This window comes from Anas acuta, chromosome 1 (genome assembly GCF_963932015.1).
Source record: "Anas acuta chromosome 1, bAnaAcu1.1, whole genome shotgun sequence".
NCBI lineage: Eukaryota > Metazoa > Chordata > Aves > Anseriformes > Anatidae > Anas > Anas acuta.
Genome location: NC_088979.1, coordinates 28,882,998 through 28,901,016, shown reverse-complemented (window position 1 = coordinate 28,901,016; position 18,019 = coordinate 28,882,998). Strand labels below are relative to the sequence as shown.

General features: G+C 42.0%; 1 protein-coding gene and 1 long non-coding RNA gene across 6 annotated transcripts in view; one reads left to right on the top strand and one right to left on the bottom strand.

Annotated features, from left to right (window-relative positions):
• The window catches only part of FNDC3A (fibronectin type III domain containing 3A), a 114,725-nt gene that overhangs the window by 48,972 nt on the left and 47,734 nt on the right, over window positions 1-18,019 (top strand). For 4 of the 5 annotated variants that reach the window (XM_068674515.1, XM_068674506.1, XM_068674498.1 and 1 more), the window contains one exon: window positions 16,606-16,682. In XM_068674515.1, the coding sequence (XP_068530616.1) occupies window positions 16,606-16,682 (77 nt within the window). Of the gene's footprint in view, window positions 1-12,129; window positions 12,208-16,605; window positions 16,683-18,019 lie in introns of those variants that run through there. The other variant, XM_068674524.1, reaches the window with a different exon arrangement.
• On the bottom strand, window positions 11,437-13,906 carry LOC137852642 (uncharacterized). Its single transcript, XR_011093966.1, has 2 exons — window positions 12,619-13,906; window positions 11,437-11,872 (listed from the first exon to the last, which is right to left on the bottom strand). It is a non-coding gene; the product is annotated as an uncharacterized lncRNA (long non-coding RNA).

Below are 18,019 nucleotides of genomic sequence, written 5' to 3'. Positions count from 1 at the left end.
TTATTAGGATCTTAATTGAAGATGCTATTTAGAGTAACTTATGCTCATAACATTGAATCTTAATTGGATGAAATCTTGTTGAATAAAATCATAATAATTCATGAAAATAGCTTTTTTTTTTTTTTTTTTTTTTACTTTATCACAGCATGTCAGAATAGTTGTGGCTAGAGAGGGACTTGTGTAAGTCACCTCTCCGAAGCCCCGCTCCAGCAGGGCCCCAGCGCAGGGTGCCCAGGGCCCCGTGCAGGCGCCTTGTGCCGCTCTGCCAGGAGGAGCCCCCCCAGCCTCTCTGGGCAGCCTGGGCCAGTGCTCAGCCGCCCGCCCAGCACAGAAGTGCTGCCTGGTGCTCAGAGGGAGCCTCCTGCCTGCCCCTTGGTGCCCACTGCCCCTGGCCTGGCGCTGGGCACCCCTGAACAGAGCCTGGCTGCGGCCTCTTTGCCCCCTCCCTGCGGGGATTCCCAGCCCTGGGGAAGATCCCCCTGAGCCTCCTCTTCTCCAGGCTGAGCAGTCCCAGCTCTCCCGGCCTCTGCTCACAGGAGAGGTCATCCAGGCCTCCTTCCTCCTTCATTGAACTCCTTCCATCATATCCACATCTCTCTTGTACTGGGGGGCCCAGAATTGGACCCAGCACTCCAGGTGTGGCCTCACTGGTGCTGAGCAGAGGGGAAGGATCACCTCTCTTGACGGGCTTGATGTCCCTCGCGATGGCAGCGCAGCCCTCTGGTGAATCAGCCACTGTCCCCAGATAGAAAAGCATTACTCAATTTCCGTATCTGATTAATTCTTTAAAAACGATCTGTGTTTTATAGAAACTAAGAAACAATGTATTTAAACTGTCTTTTTACTGGGCTCCATAAAAATGAAAAGGCTACAACTTTGTGTCAAAGCACTGCGTTTGTTAGATCTTCTTTAACCATATGTACAGTAGGAATACAGCCTGGTGTCTCATCTGTTTGAAATGCTACAAATTGTTAGATGAGCCCCTAGGGTGTTCCTTTATAGTTCCACCCTTTGAGATCCAAGCTGTTTTGCTACATCCTTGAAGTATAGCTGCAGCTGTGAAAGTGCTCAGGCTTCTATCAGAGGCCTCAAGTTAACGAAGAAATAACTTCCAATTAAGTTTGATTTACTGTTGTTCTATTTGTACTCCAAAGAGCAGCCTCGGCCGCCTTATCTCCTGGGCAGGCACCCGGTAGCTGTGAAGGGTGGCAGGCTGCGAAGGAAAGCAACATCTTCAGGGCTGGGGAGCTGCTCTCCCAGCTGCTATTTTTCCAGACCTCCACAAGGCCGAGCAGGCTCCCACTGATGCCTGCAAGATGCCAGCATTGTCCTGCCTCTATGCTTCCTCTTTCTCCTTTGATGCTAAAAGTTGTTCTGTAGAGAGTTTACCTGTATAAGGAGACCTGGAGGTTGTTTTCCCTTTATTTCCCTTTATTTCCCTTTATTTTCACCTGTGCAACTGCTTTGTCTGCTTGGGTCCACATACTGTTTTGTTGCCAGAATGTAATACCCATCTGAATGTTGCAACTCTGAATCCAGGGATTTTTTTTATTATTATTATTCTGTTCATAGTTTGGCTTTTTTTTTTTTCCCCTAATGGATGAATCAGCAGCACATGGCCCGAAAGATACGGCTGTGCATGCGTTATTAATAGTTAGATGATGACAGTTGCAGTCTTTTTTGACTGTTGAGACGACCGAGGTTTTGTCAGCTCGCATGGCTTACATGATCGTGACACGTTTGAACTTCATTGAAATCCTGGTGATACAACTTCCCTTTGCTTTCTTCCTTTTGTAGATATTTGTGCAGCAATCTGTTTCACATCCCAAGCAGTTTGTTATCCAAATGAGGGGAAGGAAGAAAGGGAGGAAGGTAACAAGGCCATTACAAGCACATAGGCTAGCTGTGCACAAATATAAATAGCTACTGTGTACCCTGAATTAAAGACCAATTACAAGTGTGTCTATTCAGCCACTTAAAGCCATTAAGAAACAGTGTAATTACATGGGTCTTCAAATAAAGTTTGAAAGGCCAGATTCACTGGTAGTAAATACAGCTACCCAAAGTGCTGTTGTTTTTTTGTTTGTTTGTTTGTTTGTTTGTTTGCAAAGAAAAGTCCTTTGTCACACCACGACTTGAAAAAATGCAGTTTTCTGGAGCAGGTGCTCTAGGACACACCATCCAAACAGCCTCAGATTTTTTCAAGTGACTGTGCAGCGCCCGGTAACTTACAGAAGTTTCTCAAGTTAATGGTGTTTGAGCTACTGGAGTGACCGATTACAGCCTCTTTCCTTCTTGATTAATCAACTGTTCTGTGAGTGAATGGTTTACTTTCTGTGCCTGCTCTCAGTTTGTTTTTCCAGTAGCCTTTTCGCTGGCTGTTTTACCCTTGCTTCCCCTTTGGTGCTGGACATACGGCCCATCTTCATGCAGTGTATGTTGGATTCCCCTTGGATAATCTTGACTGTTTTACTCACAGCTGGGATGGATGTACCTTATGAAGTAGCTGAGGAAAGAGCTTTCTTATAGCCCAATGTTTTGTTGAGAAAAGATGGCTTATTACATATATTACATTCTTCAGTGATACAAAACCCCTTTTTCAAATTTCCTATGGGCTTCATAAAACTTTTAGTTATTACATTGTTATATCTCAGTTGCAATGACTTAGGAAAGTTGTATTCTGTCTGTTCCCCACCCTCTTTAAAAAAGAAAAAAGATAGATCCTACCCAAGGAGGATAACCTGTACTTCTTAACAAGAATTTTATTGCTATGTTTCCTCCAGATCTTTCAGGTCAAGGAAGTGTGGCTAGGTGTAAATATTTCAGAAGTACCTAAATGGAGAGTATTCAGGTATAGCAGCTTTTCTGCCTGCAGGAGGATTCTGTCTGCTTGTGCCTCCAAAATAAGGAAATAGAGGCTGGGAGAAGAGAGCTGGAATAAGAAATATAAATGCCAAACCTATAGGTTGTATTACTACTTCATAGATGATTCATAGAAGGATTTAATATGGAGTTGTAGTTTCAATAAAATACAAATACGTTACTATAAAAAAGATAGCAAAGGTTGTCGTCATGACCATTTCATAACAATGCATTGCAACAATTGGAGAAAAATCTTACGAAATACAGACAGGTCACTTGAAGTGGAAAGAATGTGCTGAATAAAAACCACAACAGGACCATGGGCTGAGAGAAAGTCCCAAAATAGAGAAAGAACTGTTAGGTCAGGGAGCTGTACCTTATTGATACTGAATTCCTCCCTTCTCAGAATCAGAATTAAAGTTGGAGACAACAACAAAGGGATGGAGAAAGATGCGTCTCCAAAGAATTGTCAGCCTTTTGCTTTTTCTCTGTTTTCTTAGAAGTTGTGCTGAATGCTGTCTTTCAAGAGACTGTCTTAAAGTGAAGTGCTCTACTGTGTTACACCCTCAGGCATTTTGACAGAGCTGGGCTTTTTGGTTTCTGCAGTGAAGAGGCATCTCAGTAAAACTCCTAAGTAACAGGTGGATTTAGAAAATAACAAACGTACTTCAGTCGGCATTTATTCTCACTTTTTCTTAAACCTGCCATTTATTGTTTCCTGTTTGGTGATCAAGCACAGAACCGTTGTGTTGGATAAAAGCAGTTTAAGCTTATCGATCATTTAAGCTCAGTTAAAACTGGAAAGTCATCTAACTCATCAGCTGTTAACAAAGGCTGAACAAAGATGCAGAAGACTGCCTAGTGTGAGCTTAACTTCCACTCCCATATTTGTACTGCAAATAGATACAGATACAGCAGTACTTGCAAGCACTGAGGTTTTGAGATTGATTGATGGTTTGATTGCTTTTTACTATGGACTGCTAGCCCATGTGCGTTAGATCAGTGCTTTTCTACACTGTAAATCTGACATTATATATATGTAGCCTTTTCAATAGCGTATTTGTTAAAGGTGTGTTTTTATGTTTGCTGCACCTTTCCAGTTCTTAGTAAAAATATTGCAAAAGAAAGGAAGAAAAGGTACCTTGGAAATACCCCATCTTTTTTCTTAGTTATAGCTAAATACACTCTCACATTTTCTTGCGTTCCTTTCAAGCAGAATATATGACACATACTAGACCAGGAATCTTACTCATATACACACACAGTTTTATCCGTAGGTTTTTTCCATTTCATCTTCTGACATTGAGCATACCTTCCAGAGCACTGATTTGGCCATAATAGCCTTCCAAGTGTGCATTATGTTCATAAAGTTTCAATATGCTATCATTGTTTTCCAGTTGCTGAGCCTCAACCTCTTATCTGAAAAGCAGGTCTGTTATTTATTTCTTATGGGAAATAATCTAGTCTCATCTTGGTGACAGCATAAGTGGAAGGGTGCTGGGTTCTGGGATTTCTCAGGAGCATATAAATGCAGGTTTATGGATCTTCCCGTTGTATGGTGGTGTTGTGCTGCTGTGTCTGGACAAGTAGCAGATGGGCAGGTAAACATTTCTGTGCAGCTTCACAGAACTAGACGAAGCTCTGAAGTGCCTGGGAAGATGCCATATGGAAAAAGAGGCTGAATGCCAGGTACGGCTGTGTCTGTGTAAGACGTGGCTTTTGGAGATGTGAAGGTCAGTAGAAAGCAAATAAAAGGACTAGAAAACACAGGTGTGAAGAACGACAGACTTGAGACCAGATGCCTGTGTGTTACCCATCTCCATACAGCAAAATTCAAAGCATAATGCAGAATGGTTTTGACCTGTCGCTCTACAGAGCTTCAGCAGACTCAATATAACCTTAGTCGTGTAGCTTTTTTTTTTTTTAAGGTTCTAAATTGTGGAGGAAATAGGAAAGGATCGAATGCTGAAGCTTGATGTACAGCTAGAGTATAATACAAATATATCCCTTCTTAGCCACTCAGTAACTAAGGCACTCAGGTATCTTTCAGCTATCAAGATAATTCCAGAAATACTTGGTATTTCAGCTAAGCTGATGAACCAGGGAACTCCAGTGGCCTAGGGAATCTGTATTTCAGAAGTGGTAAAAGATCAAGAATATGCATCAACTGTTTAAAGGAGCGCTGTTTGAATGGCACCCCTGAACTGGATGAAATGCAGTTATATACAGTATAAGGTCTTGCATAAGATTAATAAATTATAAATGGGGATCTCATCATTTGCAACTTTATAAGGAGGAGGAGGAAGCAGGCAAGCTCTTTGGTTCACAAGATAAGTATTATCTCCAGTGTAATGTATCTGTAAAGGTTACTGTGATCATAAAATGCATCAGAGCAGACATCGCTAGTACAGCTTGGGATGTTCTGTTGGATTTTATAGGATTCTGCTGAGACCTTAACTGTATTTTGATCATTCGTGTTTACTAAAGATGAAATGAAACTGATTCCAGCTGTTGTGGAAAAGAGAGATTAAGATATTCAGAAGAACGAGGAGTCTGTTTTATGAAAGGACCCTGGAAGAGGTTGGCTTGTTGGGCTAAAAATGAGTTTTGTTAGGAACAGATAGGTAAACGCGAGGGGTTTAAAAAGTAATAATAAAATAAATGCTAGAGCTTATTGAGAGCCAAGTGGATGTCAAATGGCTATGAATACATTTTATCTAATTACAAGAAACCTCCTGGCTACATGGGAGAGTGATGCTCTAGAATAGTGTCCCAGTGGGAGACATATGGGTGAAAGAACTGACTTTTTATAAGATTGGCCTTGATGCTTTTATGTACAGTCCGTCTGTGATGGATCCTGATGCATGAGAATAGGGAAGAGGAATGAAGCTGCGATTGCAGGTGAATGGACTTGATTCATGAAGTCTTTCTCAGTCCTTTAGCCCTGATGGTCCAGCAATAGAAAAAGTAGATCTACACCCAGGCAGTAGGGAAGCAATAAAAAGGTTTTGGCACAAAGGACACGTTTACTTTCCAGCTATTAAGCAATTTTCTTGTCTCCTCTCCTTAGAAGAGGGATATATTGATCCATACATAACGTTTGGTCAGGAGCTCCACTGTACGAGCGTGTCCTTTTTCCCTTTCATCTGGCTTGGCATGACAATTTTTGATATGTCTGAGCCAACTTAGTTGCTCCATCCCTTACCTCTTGTTTGGCACAGGTAAGTAGATTCCTTACATAGCTCCTTCTGGCTCTGAGTTCAGTTTGGCTGCCAAAGCAGTAGGTATTTTACTTTCGAAAAAGTATTTGGTTACAGAGCAAATTGAGTTTGAAGAGAACACTGCAACAGCACAAGCTTATCTTTGTCTGGTCCCTGCTTACTGCTTTAGCAGATGTTTTCTTTCTGATAATACATATTTATTAACCTTGATGAAAGCTTTCTATCAACAACAACCTTTGTCATGGACACTTTTAATGTTTGTGCTTACATGCTTTCCCTGTCTGGTAACTTGTTTGAGATACGGAGAAAATAATTCCTTGTTGAAGGGATCTGTGGAGAGTTCATTGTGCAGAATGAAGGGGCCTTTGTCACATTGTAGATTTCAAATGCTAAAACAAGTTTAAAGGATAAAAATGACTTCATTAGTTAGCCTGTGATGATTTTTTATTAACTAAACCAGACCCTACATATGCTTCATTGTCACTATCAACAGTAAAATGTAAGGTTTGCAGTGGCAACTAGTTGAGGTATGCTGTGATCTTAAGAAATAATAGAAACATTTTGCAGCAGTAGAGGCCACAGGTGCTGGTAGTAAGCATAGTGCCATTCTGTGTTACCAAGTCTAACTTGAGAACATCAGTGGTTTTTGAATATGTATCCTGAATTGGGGTTATTTAATTTGGGACCGAATTTCTGCAAAGCCTTTTGAAGATGGAAGTTCTTGCCTGTTGACCTTAAGTCATCGGCAAAATCAGAAGTCTTAATCTGAATGTTTAAATACTATGCCACCTACTGTGTTATAAAGAATTTTCAAGATCTGTAGTTTTTGAGTTATTTCCACTCTTTTCAGAGCATCCCCCATTGTATCCGTATTCATAGCTTTGTCTTTTTATTGTTGAAGAGATGGACAAAAGTATGAGTGACTGTTATCATAAGAGGGTATGTTCAGGGTCTTTGGGTTCTATATTAGTATTAATTTAAGAAGTTTTTCACTGCAGAGGTCCCAGGGGAGCACAGGTCACCCACTGAATCACGACCTAATCCCAGGAAGCACGTGGAGTCCGTTGCTTCTGTTTTGACCACGGAATTCCCTATGGCCTTGTAATTGTACAAAACGTGAGGCCGCAGGGGGACAGGCAGAAACCAGCTATCAAAGACCTACTGGAGCAGAGACAATATACAGACAGTATGTAAAGGTTGCCTCTCTCCAAAAGGCAAGATAGGTTAGTTGTTTACTCAAGCTGTATCTCGAAGTATCCACTGTATTTTGGTTTATCCTAAAATGCAAACAGTACAAGCATTAAATTGGTTAAAGCATGCACGCAGAAGAGAGATCTGAGGTTTTTATCCCTACAGACTACAGCAGAACCTGAACCTGTAGCTCCCAATTCCAGCAGAGTCCCCTGACCATTAGGCTATGGGATGTCCTGAGTTTAGGCTTCTCTCCATGTCTTTTGGAAATGGGCATCTTCACCCCCACTCCCCAAAAAAAGGGTTCTAGAGGGAAACCACTTATGAAGGCAGCCTGCCTTTCTAGATTGGAGTAATGGGGTTTCCATAGGGATTCCTGTACATTTGGGTGAAGTTCTGGGTTCTTGTTCCCCTTCCAAAGGCTGGCTTTGTATTTTCCATCTAGCAACTCGATCACAGGAGCTCACTGTGCCCGTAGCATGGACAGGAGCTTCATGTGCTGCCCTTTGGTTTCCTAGTGGCCCGTCTTCAGCAGAGGTGACAGTGTTTGCAAGGCAGGTTGCTCCGTGGTCTGGTGTCCTTGGCACTCTCCCAGTCTGGGACAAGCTGGGGGGTTAGCACACAGCACAGAAATCAGCTCACTAACTGAGCAGGAAGACCTTTTTTTTTTTTTCTTTTTTTCCTGGCAGTAGGAATCTCCTCTCAGAAAACTTGATAGACTCTGCTGAACCAAGTATCTGCTCCGTGCTTAATGATTTGTGTCGTTTGCTATGAGGTGGCTCCCTGAGAAATGTGCAAAAGCACAGAGTCGTCCTCCAAGGCAGCCAGTGAATCACCCTGCTGAAGCCAAATGTTTGCTGTAAACGTTGCAAAGTGTAAGGTGTGTAACATCAGATGTTTTCAGCTCGGTCTTATGTCTCTTTTTTTTTGTCATATGCCATTATTGTGCAATTTGTCTGCTTGAGGCTTGTTCCCTACAGTTTGTACCGTGACAGAAGGACTTTGCATTACCAAATGTCTCCTTTCAAATTGTCAGCTTCAGGGAGTGTTTTCTTCCCTCATGGTTTGAGACAGAACTATGTAATAAAATGTTATTTCAGAATTTATTTCAGAGTTCAGAAGCCTGTATCTGAATGTTTTCTTCTGGAACTGCATTATTGGTAGAGTCTTTATGTTGGTGAAGTCACGTAAGCACCTCTGATTTAGGCATAAAAATAATTCTATGTGGTGAGTGTGAGGAGAAATGAAGCCTTTGTAGGACTGAACCCAATTTACATTTTTTTGCATTGTTTTACAGAAGATCTTTTCATCTGACCAGAGCAGCAAACTCACTTAGCTAATGCAAGATTTATATTTGAGAGCAAAATTTCAGTGGGAACTGTTGTTTCGTTCTGTTTTTCAAATCAGCATAGTTACCATCAACTTCTTACCTTTTGTAAGAACTGTAGCTGTGAAGCCAATGTCATTCTGGATTTCCCTGGTTTGCCCTCTTTCTGCTAAATCCTGCAGAATAATGGATCACTGGATTGTCTCTTCTTTGCCCTGATGGGAAGCTGAGATATCTGATGTCCTGCTAACTTAGTTTTAGTCTGTTTCAGTTAGGAATGAACACTCCCAGACTGGTCCCTTTACAGAAAGGCGTGTGTGGGATTTGGTTTTGATACTAGAAGAATTTCAGATGTTAGAAGTGTGTTATCGTCACAGTTTTTGTTCCGCTGGGCTTTGTTTTAAATAGAACACCTGAATATCCACTGTGTTCGTCTAGTAATTTCCTTGAAGCCTAAACAATTCAGAGGTTCTCAAATGAAAGTGCACAGTGTTAGTAGATTCCAGAGACTCCAAAAGTATGTCTTTAGAGTTGTCTGTCTTGGATAGAAATCAAAGTTTGAGCTGGGCACTGAATATTCTTTTGGCAGCCTTTTCTGGTGTTGATTTCTTGCTTAAGTTTCTGTCAGCGTATGTATTCTAGTAAGCACAGGTTGCACAAACAATTTGATCATATCTGCAGATTCTTTCGTATATTTGCATCCATTGTTTTGAAATACTCTACTCTGGAATTTGGTAAAAATGGTTCAGCATTTGTACGTATGATGTTGATTTTCTTAGGCACTCACTATATATATGCAGATGCATCTTGTAAATATATATACACACATGATATGCACGTATATACACACATGTAACTTGGTATTGGGAATATTAAGAACTTCATGGAAAGGAGAAGGGGCTTCTCTGAGTTCCCCTTCTGAAGCAGCAGAATATGCCAGATAATTTTGCCCTCTAGTTCGAAATCAGCGTAGCCAGGTAAGTATGTACAGAAAAAATAACCCATTAGTGTAATAACTTGAATATAATGGTGCCAAAAAGGCCTTTACAAGTAATTACACTACATAATTTAATTTTTGGCACAACCAGCCTGAGAGGAAAAGAAGATGAAGTCAATGCCTGTGCCTTCCACAATCTCTCTTCTGCAAACCAAAGTGCTCTTTTCTAGAAGCTGCTGTCTGCAAGCCAGCAACTGCTGGCTGTTGAGACTCACTTGTGCTGTTCACCTCTTAGCTACAACCAGTTATCAATAGTAGAGCTTAACTTTGTTGTTACTTACTGGTCTGCAGTGCAAACAGCTTAAAAATGATCAAAAATGCACAAATTCTAGCGGTAACTACTGTTAGATGATTAAATTGTAGTTTATCCTGAGTCATGTGAATCAAATGGAAGATGACTAAGCATTATATACAGATATTAAATATTAGTCTGAAGAAGTTGCAGATCAATATTGCTCAGCAGCATAAATGCTAGGAAATTACTCTCTTTGAGAAAAAGCTGAGCAAATACGCCATGCAGTACGTGCAAATTATTCTTACTGCTAAGAATAAAAACATTTTCATCAAAGCTTCTGTGTGTTAAGGATGGTGTATCACATTTGACTCCCTTTGAAATGCAATGACTTACGGTTCACCTGATATTTAAATTGGAAGACTACAAGGGAGAGAGAACATAATTTTTTGACATAACTCTTCCACAGTTATTAAGTAATTGCCCTTAGTCTAAACCTAAAACAGCAAAGCAAGCTGAACAATTTAATAATCTAGGCTGCACAGTAAAAATCTGTATTGTATTTCCACTTTAGCATCTTTGATTCATTGCTACTTATTTCTTGAACACAAGTAGGATGGAGTTGATTGCTGAGCTCCTCCATAGCTTCACAAAGCACATATAAAAACTTTCTATTATTGGAGTATCTGGAAAGACTAAAATCATCCTTCTGCAAGCTCCCACGTGTCAGTTCCTGATGAGAAGTTTGCACCATTCAAAGGCATGAGTTTGCAATCTTTTTTTTTTTTTAATCACAAAATTGCACAGCGGTCATTGTTTAGATACAGCTGGAATGAAGGCACGTTTAATATGTGAACACAGAAACCATTGTTACCTTTGTCCTTTGAATATATGTGAGGCCATTATAGAAGAAAACTGATAGCTGTATTAATGATGAAGTGCTATGGGAATCTGTCATCTCCGCACGTTTGCCTGTGAGAAGGGATTTTGTGTCCTTTTTTTCTGAATACATATGTATGGTTTCATGGGAAAGATCAGGATCTCATTAGGATGGAATCTGTCGAAATACTGTAGTTAGGCTTTATGGCTTTCAGCTCTTATCCATTATTCCAAAGTCTGCATGCATGAAACTGATGTTTTTTCCCCTGCTTTTGAACAAAATGACACGAACATTTCACCTTGTTTTTCCACGCGTTTTCCAGCCCACTGATAGAGTTTAGTAGCCAATTAATATATTTAAATAGCTGTTCCTGCTTTGTCAGCGGCTGTTCCCCAGCCTTGATGACAAAAGTAGACAGATGGGTGGGGGAAGGGACTGTTTGGTCAGGATGAATTTAGAGCATAAGGAATGTGTTAAATTGAAAACTTAAGTCTTCTGGCCGCCCCTGTCCTTGTGGTGCTCCCGGTTCCTTCTTGCACCTCTTCCCCAGCCCAGGCCTAGCAGTAAGCTTTGGGTTTGCTTTTCTCTTTTGTTATTACTCGCTTTGATTGCACTGCACCTACTAAAAGCAAAGCACCCAATTCCTTGTGACACTTGAAGTAACCTGAAGTACCAATCTGGAACTATTTTTCCTGCAAGGTTCCCAAGCCAAACAGAGACCACTCATTTGTTGTCGATAACCGGCTTTATTCTTGTCATTATCTAGCTGCTGGGAGCCCGAAATAAAACTTCGGAGCCTTGGCCGTTATGTCAGAGCGAGAGCGGCGCAACTCTTGGTGGCATCTGGGACTATTGATTGAGCACAGCGTGGCCGGCCGTGCCGCGACGTCAGCTTGCTGCAGCTGCCCTGGCCTTTGTATTCCAGCCTGGCAGCGCTTGCGTCAGCGATGCCTATCGTCGGCGGCGTGATGTCAAAGTGTGGGTGTTGGGTTGTGGAGACACCGTTAACCTAATGTGCCGCAGTCAATCCTCAACGCCGCTCGCCTCCCGGGGCCGGCGGTGATTCATCGCCGCTCGCGCTAAGTATAGCCGCCTTGGCGAGCTGCACCATCCGCACGGATCGGTCTCGAAGCACAAATCGGTACCAGAAAGCTGCGTCTTTCTGAGGAAAAAGCATTTATTTGGAATATTTGTTCGGGGCGCCCTTTTTGCGCCCCTTTTCCTGAGGTGACAGGTAAACCCCACAGAAGGCTTTAGCCCGAGCAGTGACCCCGGCTGCTCGTTAAGGTGACAGGGGACGGCCCGGTGGCTGCTACAACCCTGAAGTAAACCCGGGAGAGGGACAAAAATCCCTTCCCCGGGCTGCCGCAGGCCGCGGCGCACCTGAGCCGAGCCGAGCCGTGCCGAGCCGCCCCGCCCGCCGCCCCGCCCGCCCGCCGCGGCGCGCCGGGGAGCAGCCGCCAGCCCGGCCCGGCTCGGCTCGGCCCGAAATGAGCGGTAAGGGGTGACCCGAGGGAAGGGGGAGGCGGTGCGGGGCCGTGCTGGGCTCCCCTCGCCGCTCAGGGCGGCCGGGGGGTGGGGGGGGCTCCAGGCAGCGGCGGCCATTCCGAGCGCCGTGCCCCGGAAGGGCACCGCCGGCTGCGGCCCTGCAAATGTCGCCGGGCTCCCGGGCCGGGCGCTGAGGGGAGCCCCGAGCCGTGGAGCCGGCCCCGAGAGGCTCCACGCAGCCCGGGGCGGGGGGAGCCCTCGGTGCCCCTCTGCTTTTCACCCCTCCCCGAGGGTTTGCGGGGTCTGTGTGAGGGGTCTCGGTTCTCATCGTGGGTTTTTTAAAAAAAATCGTAATGCAAAAAGGTCGTTAAAACACACGTATTGACAGCTTTTGCCTTTCCCACCCCTATTCGCTTTTACCTTTCGTAGCAGTGAGATGGCAGATTTCAGGCAGGTGAGGTGGAAGTACGCCGAAACGTCTCGGGTTAAATAAAGCTTTGTGGTATTTGCTAAGTCGTTTCCCAGGAATAAAGCATAAAACAGCTGTGTGGTGCGTTGTTGGTGTTTTTCTTTTCCTCCCGCTATCGGAATTTTTCCTTTCTGTACCGAGAGGATTTGTTTACCTGAAGGAAGTTAGAAGATGTGAGACCTCCCCTTAAAAGCATCAACGTTTCCAACGTAGGGGCTTGGAGGAAGAAAATTCCCTTTACGTGCAGTGGAGAAAAGGAGATATTTGTCTAGCAGGACTTCAGAGGCTGCTCCCCACTGGTGCTTTTTATCCAGCCACTCTCATGGTAAAACACTGGCCTTGTCTTGTTTCAGTCCACTCAATACCTAAGAGCTTGAGAATCCTGCTTTAAAGCCAAGATCTTCACATTTTTTGTTTTCAAATAGAGGAACGGGGAAAAATATATTTCTGCTCGTATATCGTGTTAACATTTTATCCTTAAACACAGGGAAGTTTGCTTCATGGTTTCACAGCTGCCAATATGCTTTCTGCCAAGAAACCAATAACTTTGCTGCAAAGACCCCATATCCATTAAAATTTTTCATAAACTTTGTCAACTTCTGTTCCCATGCTTTCTGTTCTCTATAACCTCATTCTGCAGTCACTCGCAAATCTTATCAAAAATGTATCAGAAGTAATCTTGAATATTAAAAATACTTTCATTTTTTCTGGAATCATAAAATGCTAAAGATAGGATGCCAGTTTTCAAACTGCTAACTTGACTCCATTCGAAGTTGATACATTCGTTTAGGTTCATATATTGCCTTCATGTGACTGCTAGATTAGGAATCTATCCCGAGAATGGCTTGGAGGATCAACCTTTGCACTGAGTTGGAGATAGCTGCTTTTTCGTTAGTTCAGACAGAAAGTTAAAGCATTCAATGAGTGCTCTTTGGGAAGAAGCATGGTTCACACACCTGGACCCTATTTTTTGTTTTAAGCACCCAAAGAATGTTGTCTAAATTTAACAGTCTAAAACACCACCAGCAGCAAAGCACAGAAACACCCACCAGCTCACAAAGAAACAGGCTATTCGTGTCAGAGTTCCTTCATCCTCCCAGCATCATGAGTTTGATATGAAAGTTGAAGGAATTGTGGGCTTGATTCTCAATTTACCTGAAAGTTACATAACTGAAAACAGTGAGTTTAATGAAAGCTTCGGTTTCTTGTATTCATTATGAAAACCACAAGTACACTATACGAGATACAAGCTGTGTAAAATCCATCCTCTTATTTAAGAATTAATTTAAACCATTATTTGGTTGAAGGACAACTTGTAATAAATACGCTTCCGTTGCCGTTGACCTTTTGGAATTTATTTTAAGATAATGCTCTAAAGCACTTCTTAGCTTGTTTGACCACTTGTCATTTGATTCAGCACAGTGTACTTGGGGAAACTTTAACCAAAACATTTTTGAGTTTCACCTCGGCAAAAAGCTGAGGAAGGTTCAGTTCTCGATGTAAAGCTTACTGTAGACCTTTTATTATTTGCTTTTTACATGGTTCAGTTAATCTTTCGATTAAGACTTCCTTCTTAAAAATTCTCCTTTCTCCCCACTGTTGAGGGTTAACACTTCATCAAGAACAAGGCTGTGATCCTTTTTAGGTAACACGTTCCAAAACTTTTTTATCCTATTGTGAAGGAGTCCCCATAGCACGTGGAGTCAAGCTTGATTACATGCCTCATTTTTTATAGAATGCTTTTTGTTCCTTTTTTCCCACTCTTGGCGTTTGGGAATAGTTACCTTTATTTTGCTGTCAAGTTCACACTTATCAGAACGAGATGTGCTAGTGCGATAAAATGCACCTTGCATTTGCTTTGTACTTTTCTTTTGCAGACCTTAGCACAGTGTATCAAATGTTAAAGTGGAACTATGGACACCCTTTCAGAAGTATTGTTGAAAGTTCACTAAGAGCTGGGCTGATGCTTTTGGTAGAGTCTAAACTGAGTTGGAAATTTAGAGAATGCAGCCAAGGGTGTTTGTATTCCAATCTCATCATCATGCCACAGAACCTAGTTAGATTACATCCTGTTTCATTTTCTCATTAACAATTAAACTCCAGGAATTGTTCCTGTTTTGGATAAATGTGGGGATATAAGGACATCTGTATGCAGTCCCTCTTGTAGCCTATGCAAATGCTCTGGCTCTGATAGAGACCAGTACCAAATACTAAAGGGGAGAGCGTAAGAACTGGTCAAATGCACAGAAATAACTTTTCTTTCAAGCCTCCTGAACCAAAAGTAATTTTTTATTATTTTTTTACAGCTCCTAGTGAATTACTTCAATTTGTTGAATAGCTTGGGAACCTAACCTTTCATTTCTGCAGTGTTCTTAAAGCAGTGAGTTACAAAACTTAGCTGTGCGTTTCCTCAGAAATTCCTTTTTCCACTTTAAACCTTTTATTCGATGATCTAATTTAGTACCTCTGGTTCTTGTACGTGAGAAAGTGTAAATGATCCATCCTCCTATTTTGGGGCAGGTTGTGATTTTTGTAGGTCTCTTACTATTTCTCTCCTCCTTGCCCTTTTACCTTTCCTCCATCTTCAGGTGGAAGAATCCTGGCCTCCTGATTCTTCCCTGATAAACACTGTTAAGAGGGCCAGCATAAAGTTAGACCCTAGGGTAACGTGTTCTGCCTGTACTCAGTTCTGTGAGTGATGATCTTGTGTTCTCTTTCCGTCTGCAAAACCCACCTAACAGCTCAGTTGGCTTTTCCTTAGAAATACACGTAGTAAATCCATAATCTGTTGCCAGCTAATTTGTGGCTTAACCCTATAAATAAATAGTTCTGTTGGTTTTGTCCAGGTGCGTTACTTTGCACATAGCAGCACGATTTCTTCTTCATTTTTATCATCCAGTCATTAAGTGCTCTGAGATCCTTTGCAGCTCTCTGAGTGCACACCAAGAATTTGTCACCTCAGCATTCATTTCCTTTTCCAGCAATGTTAATGCATCGAACAGATTTATTTTTGCGTGCCAGTGGTACTCCTTTGGTCACTCTAGCCACTTTGAAAGCTGATCACTTACTTTTCATCTTTGTTTCCTGTCCTTGGTCCAGTTAGTTGTTACTCATGAGAAGCTTTCTTCCCTTTTAAACCCAAGGCAGCATTACTTCTCAAAGAGTCTTTGAGAAAGATTGTCAAAAGTTTTTTGAAAACCCAAGCATGTAACACTGTCCCTGCGCTCTTTGAAGGTACCAGATTTTCCAGGCAGTGCTTTATCTACAAATGCCACCTTAACACACCTCCACTGTGTCGTATTTATCCAAGAATCTGTGAATTCTGTTCTTTCTGGCTTGCTTGGTTCAAAGATCACTGTGATATCACAAATTCTTACCGTTTGTAGGAGTAGACTCAGTGGTTTGTAAAACACTGGCTTTCCTTCCCCTGAGATTTGAAGTTGGTGCCCTGTTTGCCACTTCCCATTCCTGTGGTACTGAGGCCATTTTAGGTGTTGAGCCCATAGTAACAGAGCAGCAATTTAGTAAATAATTTTATTTACAACTCTTAACTGCGTACTATGTGATTTCAGCATTTTGTTTCTAATTTTTTGTTCGCTTGGTTGTTTCTGTAGTAAAGTTGCCTCTTCATTTTGGGGACACTTCTTTTGATTTGTCACGTGCAAAGAAGTTTTGCCAAAAGTTCTTCAGTGAGCTGACAGAGAAGGAAGGAGAAATAGCTACTGCAGAATTAATTTTTACTTTGTTCCTGTTTTTATTAAATGTCTCATGTTTCTAAGAGTGCCCTTTGCTATAATTTTATCTGTACAGTTCATTGCCTTTGTTTATCCATGTTATCTTGTATATTTTTCACAGAGACTTTGCAGTTCAGTATGTTCTTTGAACTTCCAGTACCGCACCATTTAATAATTTGAGGCTATTTTTTTTAACCCATTTAGGTCCTGCTCAGGTTCCAATGATGTCCCCAAATGGTTCAGTGCCTACTATTTATGTGCCTCCTGGATATGCCCCACAGGTATGGCCCTTTGATTCTTTCTTCAGTTGTGTGCATGCAGATTGTGGAAGTAAAACCAAAATAGCTAATTCAGTAAATGAATCTGTCAAACCAGAGTCACTGCGATCAAGCAGGTCAATAATGGGACATGTCCAATAACATCTCTGTGATGGGAGCCAGTGTGTGTGCCCATTTAGTTATACATTAACTACTTGCATGACAATAACAGGTACACTTCCTTATTTAGTTCAGGATCCTAATGTACTAGATGCCCTCTGAACAGAAAAAAGCTCATGACCCAGATAGTTCATTGTGCTGAATTCTCGGTTAGCGGGTATTTTCTCCAGGCACCAATGTAATTTTATGTACGTACATAGCTCGTGTCTAGGAAGCTCCCTGCAGATAAGGAGTAAAACAGATCAGTTGGAAAAAGTGTAGCAAACAACGTGAAAAAACATCAGCTGTCCACCAGGGATAAGTTACCATACAACACACATTTCCATGCCTTATCTTGAAGTAGGGCTGTGCTTTTGTTGCTGCTCAGGGATTCCTAATTTAGATGCCTGAAAATTAAATGTGAGCTAGATAACCTGGACATCCTTTAAAGGACATTAAAAGGACAATTCCTCTCACCTCTATTTGTTATTATGCTGGGATATATGGCCTCCTAGATGATGTCTTTCTCTCTTCCCCAGCTATAGCATGAGCACAGGGGTTAGTAGCTCAGACCTGGAAACCAGAGCAGATGAATGCCACTTCCATAATGTAAATCTTCCTCATGATATTGTGTTGTTGAGACCAGTCTACATCTGATTCACTGTGTATACATCAGAAGAGAATACAATGCACAAAATGCAACCAAAAAAATCCTCAGTGTCCAGGAGATGTAGCACAAATTATCTGAACTGCATGGAAAAATTGCCCTCTAGTAGCAGAAAAGGCTGTTAGGGCAGGCAGGCTGATCCATGGCATCTCCGTGGTTGTACCTTTGATCTGCTGAAGGTTGGCTCATGTATCTCTCATAGCTGAGTTCTGAAACACGAAAATAAATTAAAAATCATGAGAGTCCATTTATCTTTAAATCATAGCAAAACGCCTTGATTCCTGTTAGAATTCATTTTTAAGGATCTGAAAGTATTTTTGAATTGAAGTTTGAAATTTTACTCTATTTCCTCAGTAGTTCGTTTCAGCTGATGAAGCACTTAGCATTCAAAAAGTCGTGTGACCTGTGACAATCTGAATCGTTTTTCTGAAATTGCTTTACCCTCCCTCTGAGGAGAGCCTGCAGCAGGCAGGCTGAAGGACCGAGTTTTGCTGGGGCAGGCTTGTTAGCCTCTCATTGGAGCTTGTTAGTCCAG